The 11,447-nt window shown below is 38.9% G+C and overlaps 1 protein-coding gene across 1 annotated transcript; it reads left to right on the forward strand.

The window, feature by feature from the left end:
* The first annotated feature begins 1,592 nt into the window (after positions 1 to 1,592).
* On the forward strand, positions 1,593 to 9,411 carry LOC145769059 (uncharacterized). Its single transcript, XM_082580655.1, has 8 exons — positions 1,593 to 2,339; positions 2,492 to 2,650; positions 2,804 to 2,982; positions 3,869 to 4,008; positions 6,374 to 6,608; positions 6,769 to 6,875; positions 7,002 to 7,198; positions 7,455 to 9,411. Exons 1-8 carry the CDS (start codon positions 1,593 to 1,595, stop codon positions 8,790 to 8,792), a joined length of 3,102 nt encoding a protein of 1,033 aa, XP_082436781.1. The 3' UTR covers positions 8,793 to 9,411.
* The last annotated feature ends 2,036 nt before the right edge of the window (positions 9,412 to 11,447 follow it).

Below are 11,447 nucleotides of genomic sequence, written 5' to 3' on the forward strand. Positions count from 1 at the left end.
TGTTTATAAACCTATTTTTTAGTTTTTACTTACCGTACATAAAAACTTTATGATGCATAGGCTATCTACCCAAACTCATGCAAAACCTCAGGATTTTTTATTTCAAGGTTGAAATTTGTTAAAAGTGTTGAATTTAATTTTTCCTTTGAGACAGTGGGCACCAGCCCTGATCTGCATAAAAGCTTTTTATGTCATGGCCACAGCACAAAAGCCCTTTTTAGTAATTCGAGTAGCTTCGCAAGCGAAGATCACATGACAGACCAGACAGAAGAGGTTTGTGCTTTGCAACATGACTCTCCTAAACACGAAGAACCTCTCTTGCCTTTTTCTCTCTCGTTTCTTTTTTCAACTAGTATGCAAATTTGGCCAACAAGAGTTTCGTAATAGATGTCAGTTTGTGTTCTTTTATTACGCACTGTGCGTTGCAGAGATATGTGGTTGTGGGTTTGTTCTGCGGATTTCCACGGTTTAGGAAGGCGGATCACCTAAAATGAGTCAAAATAGTTCAGTTGCTTTAGCAAAATATACTGACAGACATATTTAGTCAATCTAGTTAATTGTGTAGACAATCAATGAAAATCACAAGAATGTAGTCTAGTCACAACACAGTAGATTTTAAGTTACGTTTTAATCTAGCTACAGTATTAGGTAACAGGAAGCAGGCACATTTGAATGGGCCACAGCAATGTCAATTGTTATTACTTAGCCTACTTTTCACTATAGGCTACATACATATGTGTAGACCTAGGCTTCGATAACAACTAGGCTATGTTTGTAAATGCAGGCAAGAACAACTTAGAAAAGACAAACTTTACACCAACATATATTTCCTACGTACCATTTGCTTCATAAAATGTTTGTAGTCGACATAAGATGTTAGTATGCCAGAACTGTCTCAAATTGTTATTGCTATGGTCAACATACATGATGCGACTTTGTTGAAGTAAACAAGTTAACCCAAATCTTTGAGAACAAAGGGCTCACCACAGCCAAGTATTGTCTATTTCTATGCAATTTATGATGTTATAATGTTTAGTCACACAAATTGTTAAGCTTGTCTGCTGTAAAGCTTATGCGATGCAGGAAACGGTTTTACACTGTCACTACAAGTATAAAAGGAATACGTAGTAAAAGTCTGCTTGCAAACCAGCAAACAGTTGTTGTTGCAGTCAATGCACACATTGTAACTGAGCTATCTAGCATAAGTCTACTAGTTATTTGTTGAATAAGAACACCATCATCTTAATATATAAATTTTTTATTTATAGCACAAAATTCTGACTACGATTTTTTTGTCAACATAGATTAGTTTTTTTTTATGTCTATTATTGATTTGCCTCATCCGCAGGCAAATTTATAATAAAACCAATAAAATGATTGAATGCTTGCATTATTTTATGTTTTGTTTATATTAGTTTATCATTTTATACAACTGTTTTATTACAGCAAAGCTTGTTTACTGCATAATTTAGGACTAAAAATATAATTATTCCATCTTAAGAATAAGGTGTATGAGTAGACAACAAAGCTTTGAATGTGGTGTACATTTACTCAAAAGTGATGGTACAATTCTTGAATCTTGGGATAAAGACATGGAGTTAAACATATCTTCCACCACTGACTCCATATGCAGCATAGAGGCATCTACAGTTCACTCTTCATTTATTAAACAAGTGCCATCAAGTGTTGCTAATCAGAATTCCTCCCTGAACTGTGTAGTTGATAGTGGATATCACAGCTGGAGCAACATTGATTGTTCTAAGGACGCCCATGAAAGTGATGTAGCATCGCAATCTGTTGGTGACGAAAACAACATGCAATCTACGGATGTATCTACTCTTCAATGCAATAATATTTTAAACAACTTTGACAAAATAAATCCTGCAACCTGTCATAATTGTTGCTTACTCTCAAAAAACGCAACCAGGGACTCCCCATCAGCACAAGTAAATGATAATCTGGAAAGTTATCATGAAGCCCAAAATTCCGTATATTCTAAAGTTGTTGATAATAATGCAAATCATATTCATCAGAGCAAAGTTTCCAAACACCACGAACCCTCATTGCTGAAATCACCAATAAAAAATGGTGTGTGCAAGTCATGTTCACATGGCATTCACTTGTTTGCAAGTGTTGCTACTGTGGTACAATACCAGAATGGACACAACAATATGTACCAAGACCCATCATATGTGTGTTCAGCTGCACCATCACACGATAGTGCAGTGAAACCACATGCATTGATGAATGGCCAATCGAGTAGTGAATATAAAACAGATGTACAAGATCTTGCAATCAAGATTGAGTTTTGTCTGATGTTTGGTTTTACAGCAACCCAGGTAAAGATAAATTTTGTTTTAACGTTTTTACGGAATTGTGTGTGTATTATTAGATTCATATTAAGTAGGTTTAATTGAGAATTTTATCATAAAAACTATGCTTCCTAGAACTGTGTATTCGTTGGTCTGTGTCACACTTTACGATTTTGCAGATTCGAGCTGCCGTCTCAAAACTCAGCTGTAGCGCAAGTAAAAACGATATTCTAGCGGAGCTTTCATCAATGCAAAGCGCTCCAGCAATTTCAACTTCTTCCAGCCTTCCTTTAATGAATCAAGCTTATGATAGCACATTTGGAGGGCACAATTTTGAGGTGTGCATTTTTGAGCCCTTTTTACAAACTTTGACAACAGTGTAATGTGCTGTGGATAGTCTCACATGTTATCGTTTCTGAAAATAAAAACTTGCTTACTGCGAAATCAACCAATAACAACATCAATGTAACAACCTGATTATTTTGATATAGAACGGCTGTGCGGAAGAATGTATTGAAAAAGGACCTGGCTTTTCATCTGATGAAGCCCGGTCTCGGGGTCCCTTAAGTATGGAAAATGAACATGAAGACAATGAAGAAGACAAGTCTTCTAATGAAGAATATCAAAATCTTCGACCTATTGTCATCGATGGGAGTAATGTAGCCATGAGGTAAGAAAATTGTAGAGAAACTGGTGCTTCAAAATGGACCAATTTAACTATGAGACAGGGGTTGGTTTTGAAAGAATTTAGGAGCAAATTTTGACTTTGGGAGGAAAATGGTTGAAATGCTTGGCCAATCTGAATAAACAATACAGAAAGTATTCAAAATCGAGGCTGTTTGTTTTCAACTCAAACTTTAAATTGTTTGTTGCAACCTTGTTATGGATTTGGGACAGACAAGAAACGACATAGGGATAATATAAAAGCCGGTAAAGTAAATTATAGTTAAGTTTGTGTGTATCATAAGTTTACTTTTAAAAGCCGCAAAAGTTTCTGACTTAATATTCATTTATTTAGAGTAAAAAATTTAACGAATGAACTCACCCAAATGTCTTCTCGCATGGCTGTGCAAAACCCGGCAGTGGCGTGTGCAATCATCGGTCGTGATTTGTACAATTTGCTGGTTTCAAATGAGAGTTTAATCGATTGCACCCTTGAGAGGTGGCAGAAGATAATGCAAAAAATTCTAACTTTATGAATATTGAATTAGCGCTTGTAGCTCTAGACCACTTTGAAAATGTTCTGGCTGTAGTCAAATCAGTCTACTTTGCCACAATACAAATATGCCTTGTCATTAAATAATGTTACAAACGATATCTTAACGAAAGCTCGGAAATGTATAGCTTCTGCCCTGGTAATCGCTCCTAAGAAAATCTGATACTTTGATTTGGACATTTCTAATTTAAATTATTATTTTTCAAGCTTTTCAACCATTACATCACTGGCATTGCGATTTCGCCCTTGACGCCGTGCGAAATCTTATCCGCCAGTCTTGTAACTTTTTGAATCACTGCGAATGTAATTTAATTGGGACTCTCAATCATTTGTTTCGCAGTCACGGAAACAAACAGTACTTCTCGTGCAAAGGGATTCTGTTGGCCGTAGACTTCTTCAGGCAACGTAACCACACCGACATTACCGTTTTTGTTCCCACCTACCGCAAAGAATCACGGAGGCCTGATGTTCCCACCAGGGGTAAGATACCATTTCTTATGTCATTCGTTTGCACTTTTTCAAGAGACGGTTCCATTCAGAATATTTGGTGCGTTTCGTTCTTTGTTTCACTTAGTTACGCGGGAAGGAAGCATGTAATGTTTTATAGCAAAAAACTTTCTATGGAATGCATCTCGGAAGGTCATCTAGATTGGAGTTTAATTTATTGTTCTATTTGGCAAGGGACACAATGTACATGTTGTGGCATTTCATTGAAATAGCTTTCTTAAAAAAAACTTTGTGCGTTTTGCATTTAATTGGTGTTTGTGTCACCATGAAAACCCAAATCACTGATGTGGACAGTTTGAAGTTCCCTCTTATAATTAAAGTGTTGTTTTCTTTGACGGAATACCATTCATAGTATCACTCAAAGGAAGCCTAGTTATTTAGTCTTTCATTCAGCGTTTGTGAGTTAAATAACATTTTGATACCCAGACAACCACGTCTTCAGACGTTGAATCAATGTGAACATGACGGATTTTATTGTCTTGGGTAGAAACTGTTGTTCCTTGTTGACTTGGCTTTTGCTTAAATATTTGTGATTCGATGCAGCCCAAAGTAATCATTGCGCAACGTCGTTTTTTTTTTCGGAATTTTGTTGGGTTTATCAAAATCGCTTTACAAAAATCTTTTTCTCAAGAGGTTTAGTTAATGTTATCTGATTACGTAATTAAAACGGAGTAATCGTAATCAATTAATTTTCTCTTGTAATCGTAGCATATTACACGCGTAGACTGACGTGGAATCGGATGCTTGCACAAACTAATCACAAGTACAAATTAATTTATACTGCGTACATTTTTATTTAAGTGGACTTCATTTGATTGATCTATTCATGTGAAAAAGCTAAAGTTGTTCCTACTTTGTATGCATCTATTGATGTTGCATTGTCACTGCGGTCAAGTCGTCCCCGAATTTGTAATTTGGTGAATTTACGATCTAGAAATCGTAGGATGAATGGCTATGTTCAGTAGCTTTTCACAATGCAGGGCGCCTGGCGTACTCGCAGGAAAATGCCATTGAAGCATTGCCAACATCAACATGTTTCCGATATGTCCATTGTTCGCCCGAACCCGACACACACAGCTGACAGGGAAATTTTACACAGGATGCCTCGTACCTCGCATGTGAGCAGAGGATTGGGTGGAAAGATTTGCTTCGTTGACGCCGTGTCGCCAAGGTCATAAGCCTGTGAACAACAGCAAAGCAACCATTTTTACATTGATTCAACGTTTGCAGACGTTAAATCGATGTAAAAACAATTAATTTGCTCTGAAGACTTTGCAGCACTTGTATTCTTGTGCCAGTGATGTGTAGTTCGGAATGTGTTGAGAATTGCTTGTTAAAATGTTTGCAAACGTCGAATTTATGCAAAGATGTTCCATTGTCCCGTTAACAAACATTGTCAAAGTTGTGTCGCCGTTGACGAACGCATTGATTAAGCCAAATTATGGATCCCAATTTGTTTTCGTGAAAGGCCTGTTGTGGAATCTCTATTTTGTTGTTACGCACATGATTTGTTAGATTCTTACGCTGCCAAATAGTGCCATATGGTCTACTACTCTACTCATTCAAACAAGAATCTTGGTCACAAAACTTTTCATTTTTATTTTGCGTAATCTTGTGGTTGAGAATGGCGTCTCAACTGGCAAAATCCGTCCTTTTGGCATTGATTCAACGTTAAATTTGGTTTTAGATTTTGGTTGTTGAGCAGACAGAGCAACTTATTTTAAACTCGTGCATCAGGTGAAAAGTTAGAGCTCGATTATGACGTAAAAGGACGTTGAGGTCACTGCTACATGGTTTGATTGTAACCAGTTTGCACAGAATATAGTGCGCTGTGCAAAATGCTTGTTTTTTTCCTGAATTTTGTTGATTTATTGACCGTATTGTTACTCTGGGTTGCTGACCCCCTCTCCTTAAAAAAAAGAATTCAAAGCTATTTAGCAAATAACAAGTTATTTTTCTAAATCGCTTCAAGGTAAAGCTTCATTAAATTTAGAAGAAAGACAACGTCATTTGGTTGAGAATTATTGATTTTATTATTCTTGTCTTTGGCCTGTTAAAGTTGTTTGACAACTCTTTATTCGTGCAGACTGTTTTCAAACTTATGTTTTATCGTTATTAAAACGTGTAAAAATGGATGTGAAAATTCTCGTCTTTAATTAAGTTTTGTTGCAAACAGAAGAATAAAGCAACTGCTTGCGACATGAATTGCGCAAGTGCAAGTTAATTTAATATTCTTGAAAATCTAAGGTTGAAAAGAGGTTTTTAAAATTTAAATTAATCGACAAAAAAGAAATTTTCGTGCTGCCTTTCATGCTACAAGATATTCTTTTTTTACCAGGCCGTGAAATCTTGGCCAAACTGGAAGAAGAGCGCATCTTGGTTTACACACCATCCCGTTGGATTAACGGAAAACGAGTGACTTGCTACGATGACCGGTTTATTTTGAAGCTTGCTCAAGACACGGGTGGCATCGTCGTCAGCAACGACCATTTTCGCGACTTACAGAGCGAAAAGCCCGAATGGAAAGAACTGATTGACAAGCGATTGCTCATGTACTCTTTTGCCAGTGACAGGTATGCGCACAATCTCATTTTAAAATCTTACGGGTTTATTTTGCGTTCAGTCATGCGTTGAAAAATGGGTTAGCATGCCTAACCATGGGTTAGTAGGCTAATTGAGTTAGCCAACTTTTCAAAATGTTGCCGCACACAGCAAACCTTATTTTCACCTTAGATTCATGGCACCTGACGATCCTTTGGGAAAAAATGGGCCCACTATTGACAATTTCCTGCGCAAAAGACCGGCTTCTGAAGAACAATTCAAGCCACAGTGTCCATACGGTTAGTGACATCGCATTATGCTTTTCATTTATTTTCTCAGTCTTGTTAAAGTTACTTCGCGGTAATGATTTTTTCTCGTTCCGTTCGGCTTGAGACACACAAAATTACATTTTTATACACTTCAAGGTCCGAAATGCACGTACGGAAGAAAATGCAAATATTTTCACCCTGAGTGTGCGCGGTCCGTCACGGATGGCTTGAAGAAATCTGACAAGCGAGTCAAAGCTTCAAACACGGCAAAGCAGCTGGCCCACGAACTGTACAGTACCTCGAAAACAATCACCCCGAAAATGAAATCACTGAAGCAGATTCCTGCAAAAGCGGTGAGATTTTCAAAAATTTTAACACTGAAAAAAAACAAAGTTTTTCTGTTGAACGGGATCCGCCATTTTTAGTCGTTTGAACGTGCAAAGGTTCAATTATATCGGTTCAACTTAATTGCGTGTTGCCTGCCAAGCAAATTAACTGCGTGGTGAAAATCCAGTACTGATTTCACCCTGCTATGAGTTAACCACTAACTTTTTGCGAGAGATGAGATCTCTTATAATGGAGACTTTAATAATTGCTTTGGCATTTCAGAATGATCAAGAACCTTCTGCACTGGCGAACGACCGTCATGAAGCTGAACTGCGTGAAGCTAAATCTACTCCCGGGATTAAATTGGACAACACGCGGCAATCCCAACATATAGGAATAGAAGGGGAGCAAATAGACTATTACCATTTGCATAACGGTGTTAGCTGTGAGCAGCAGCATCTTCCTCACTCACATGTCCAAAGCAATCGAAGGCCTATATCAAGCCACAGCACTCAAGAACCAGTAATGACTGCACCTTATCCTCAATACCAATCTTCTTGCGACGGCCTGTGCGATTCGCTGTCGCAGAAGCTTACCGTTTCTGGCCAATTGTCTGGACAGCGTTGTCAGGTCTGCCCATGCAGGCGTAATGGCTCTTTATCTAATCCTTTATGTTACGACCTGCAACGTCAAATGTTTCCTATGGTGAACGAGCAACTCCAGTGCCACAATTCCTTCTCGAATTCCAGGATAACTTCTCAACAGTACTTGTACACCGAAGCGGGACCACCTGACTTTCACGCTGATCACTCGAGCGTGAAAAAGCCTCTGATCAGCCAGGCGAACGGCGGCCAACAGTACCAGCGCAGTTTGCCGACGAACCTGCACATTTACGACGGACGCCACGCATCGTCGGTCATTCACCCGCCACAGCACGTGAACATTACCGCGCCTTACCAACATGCCCCGAGCATGCACGTACCATACGGGATGTACTCGCAGCCGATATACAGGACCGGGTACGGCGACGCACAGTACCAGCCGAATCATCACCAGTCGATGCCTCAGCAACTGATGTATCCCTATCCCATGTCGGGCAACACCCAGTCAGCTCCCCGCATGCACCAGAGCATGGGACCAGGATCCTATTTTGTGTCTTCTTTGAACCCGTCGACGGGATCTGACAACTCTTTATCGCATACTTATCCCTTTTTAGCGTCTCCTGACGGGCAAGTGGTTGCTCCAGTTCAAAAGAACCTCAGCTCGCCTAATAACTCCGACCCTAAAACGTACCCTCCGCCGCGTATGACACGGCGCGTGTACTCCTCCCCCGGACATCAAGGGATGCAAAACATTCACCAAGGACATAACTCTCCTCCTCATCATAACAATAACAATCCAAACTACGGTGAAGTGCACCGACAGCAAATGCATCATCGTTTGCAGCATGTTCCCAGTGGTGGTCCTTCTTTAAATAGCCCCGACAACCCTCGACATCATTTGTTCCAAAATCTTTGCGGTCTCCTGGAGCCTCACGTGGTAAAAAAGGTTATGACCGCGCATCCGAGTATTCGAGAACCTAAAGTTCTCATAGAATTGTGCTTGAAAGAAAGCGATTAACTTTCAACGTAGAAAAAATAAATATCACTCTTGTGTAACTTTGTTTCTCGGTTATCATTTTATTTTATCTATCTTACATTTTTTGTTAAATTTATGCTGATGTACGTTGACGTTGAATCAATGTCTTGATGTTGGAGTTTCAAATTGGTGCTTGATCATCAGTTATGAACGGTACGTTATGGTAATATCTTTTTGGGGCACGGCCATATATTTAAGTCTACCATTTTCGACCTTCAAATTCCTTCGCGATAAAAATGCAACAGAAGTGAATTTCAACGCAAAATGAATGTGTTGCTGACACATTGTGCTTGGTATGAAAACCCACGTTTTTTTTTCACCAAAATTTTATTATAGCTTTGAAACAGTGGCAACCGAAAATGACTGCGCAAAAACGGGCTCACGCTGAACTTGCCGAACATTTGCGGCGACAACGACTTCAAAAGAGTGTGTATTGATAAACCATTGTTTCTGGGAAGAAGGTTATCAGAAATTCATCTCGAAAAGTCAAGTTTCTTTGAAACCGTTCTCGCATTCGGTGTTCTCGCTTTTAGAACTTGCTATTTTGTACGTTTATCCGACATCGGCTAAAGGATTTGCAAACTGTGGTGTTTAGTTAGTAAACTTGTCTCTCATTTCATTGCGTTCAACAGAAAACTAGTATGCAAATGTAAAAGAGTTGTTTGGCTTCTAAAAGCACATAAAAGCCCTGCAGCTTAGCGAGAAGCGAAACCCCGTTTCCTTTACACAGCAGCTCACTATGTTGAAATATCTCTCTCTTTACCTATGTCAAGCGTTTGGAAACGTTGTAATGATGTAAAACATTGATGTATCGTTTTCCGCTACGATCTTTTAGATCAAAATCGTCGTCTGATTTGTTATTTGGCAGGTTGCGCTGTTTTCCAGCTTGCGAAAGAGAAGGGTTTTTATGACCTTGGTTCTTCTGAGATGACGATAAAATTGAGCAGTTCTGCTGCCATGTTCATGAGTGTCAATCGGTTCATTCTGGTTAAAACCGATGGTTCAGCCACAGATGTAACTGGGCTTTTTGTCATCTTCTGACGTGCATTCTGTCATGACATCTCATTTTTAATGCTACTGTTGGCGGACCAGAAAAAAACCTCAATCAGTAAATCAGTTTTTTTTGCATTGATTCAACGCATGCCAAGGCTAAATCAATGTAAACAAGACTGATTTGGTTTGCTTTAACATTGGTGTAACCAAAGTTCGTCCAAATATTACACACAATCTGTGTTCAATGAGATTGTTTGCTCTTGCTTTTGTAAACATGGTAACTATGTTTGTTTTTGAGGCCTTTGCTTACTTTACATCACTTCAACGTAATGCGGGTAGTGTGTGTGGGTTGTACGAAAAAGCCAACCGATCAGAAGTGGTTTGCCTTTCTGCTTGCTACAGCAAAGTCGTGTTCTCCGTTTGCAGTTTTAGAACCAAACCTCTCACGATGCTGTCACGATCTTTGTGCTGGTATAGCTCCAGGCTTGTGTCACTCTAGTTCAATCAAATAAGTCTCGTACTGAATGTACAAATACAACACACCTTTGGCCATGTTCAAGCAGAATTTTAGCTTCGTTCTGTCACGATTTTTGACGTGGTTTTATTTCAAAGACCTGAAACGGATTCCATATCTGATGAAACATATTTGAGCACAATTAAAATGGTCAGGTTTGAACAAGGGGATCGGCTGGTATTTCAAGTTAAACGATTTTTTCTAAATTCATTTTAATACCATGTTTTCAAGGTAATCAAACACTTGTCAGTCTGTATAAGCTGACGTCTAAATTGAAGCCAAACTTTCTTGCACCTTTACTGTGGTTTATTCTTACGTCCCCGACCGTTACTAATTTTTCAACTAGGCTATGTTTTCTTAATTTTGGGATGCAATTTTGGTCCATATGATGTTGATATCATTGCAACGGTAGTTAATCGCATTGTATTGGTCGTGGTGACAGCTTGTCTTTTTGTGAAAACAAATAGTGGATTTGTGAGTGGCATCTGTTTCCTATGTGACCATTCGCTTTCAAGGAAACCTATTAGATTCGGCGACAGTACCCAGCAAGCACATCAGTCTTTTTTTTGCATTGATACAACGAATGCAAACGTTGACTTAGTGTTAAAAAAGAAATTAACTAGCTCTGTATGAACGGATATTTGACTGACTTGGTAAGAAATCTATTTTTTTCACTTGTGCACCACGGCGGGTTCGTTGGGTCACTGCGTGATCTTTTGTTTGGTTGTGGTGTGACAACAAGTCTTGGTGGTTTTCAGCGTGTGCTTGTGATGCCATGACTCTCGTTACTCTTATGCGTGCAGCTCTGAGCCCAACTTACGAAGCCACTTCCTTAAATGCTCACGGTTTTGTCTTTTAAAATGACTAAAGAAATAAAAACGTGTCACTTTTATGCGCTTAAATTACGCTTTCTGGCCAATACGAGCCAATCATTCAGGTCTGCTTTACGAGTTAATTTTTAAGACCTAAGATTGGAAATTACATATAGCCAAACCTCTTCTCGTTATAGCCGAAGGCTATGACTTTCTCGGTTTTGCCTTTGTGTTTACCAAAATACAAAAAGAACTTTTTTAATTGGTTGCAATTTTTGTGCTTTTAAAAGTTGGTCTCAACTCTCAATGCTGTGATCT

This window comes from Aplidium turbinatum, chromosome 4 (assembly GCF_918807975.1).
Source record: "Aplidium turbinatum chromosome 4, kaAplTurb1.1, whole genome shotgun sequence".
NCBI classification, from domain to species: domain Eukaryota; kingdom Metazoa; phylum Chordata; class Ascidiacea; order Aplousobranchia; family Polyclinidae; genus Aplidium; species Aplidium turbinatum.

What these genes read in the sequence shown, in the direction of transcription:
- LOC145769059 (XM_082580655.1), top strand. Translation starts at nt 1,593, where the DNA reads ATGGAGTTAAACATATCTTCCACCACTGACTCCATATGCAGCATAGAG. An exon ending in TTGGTTTTACAGCAACCCAG is followed by an intron (nt 2,340 to 2,491) that starts GTAAAGATAAAT and finishes ACGATTTTGCAG; the next exon opens with ATTCGAGCTGCCGTCTCAAA. An exon ending in TACTCTTTTGCCAGTGACAG is followed by an intron (nt 6,609 to 6,768) that starts GTATGCGCACAA and finishes TTTTCACCTTAG; the next exon opens with ATTCATGGCACCTGACGATC.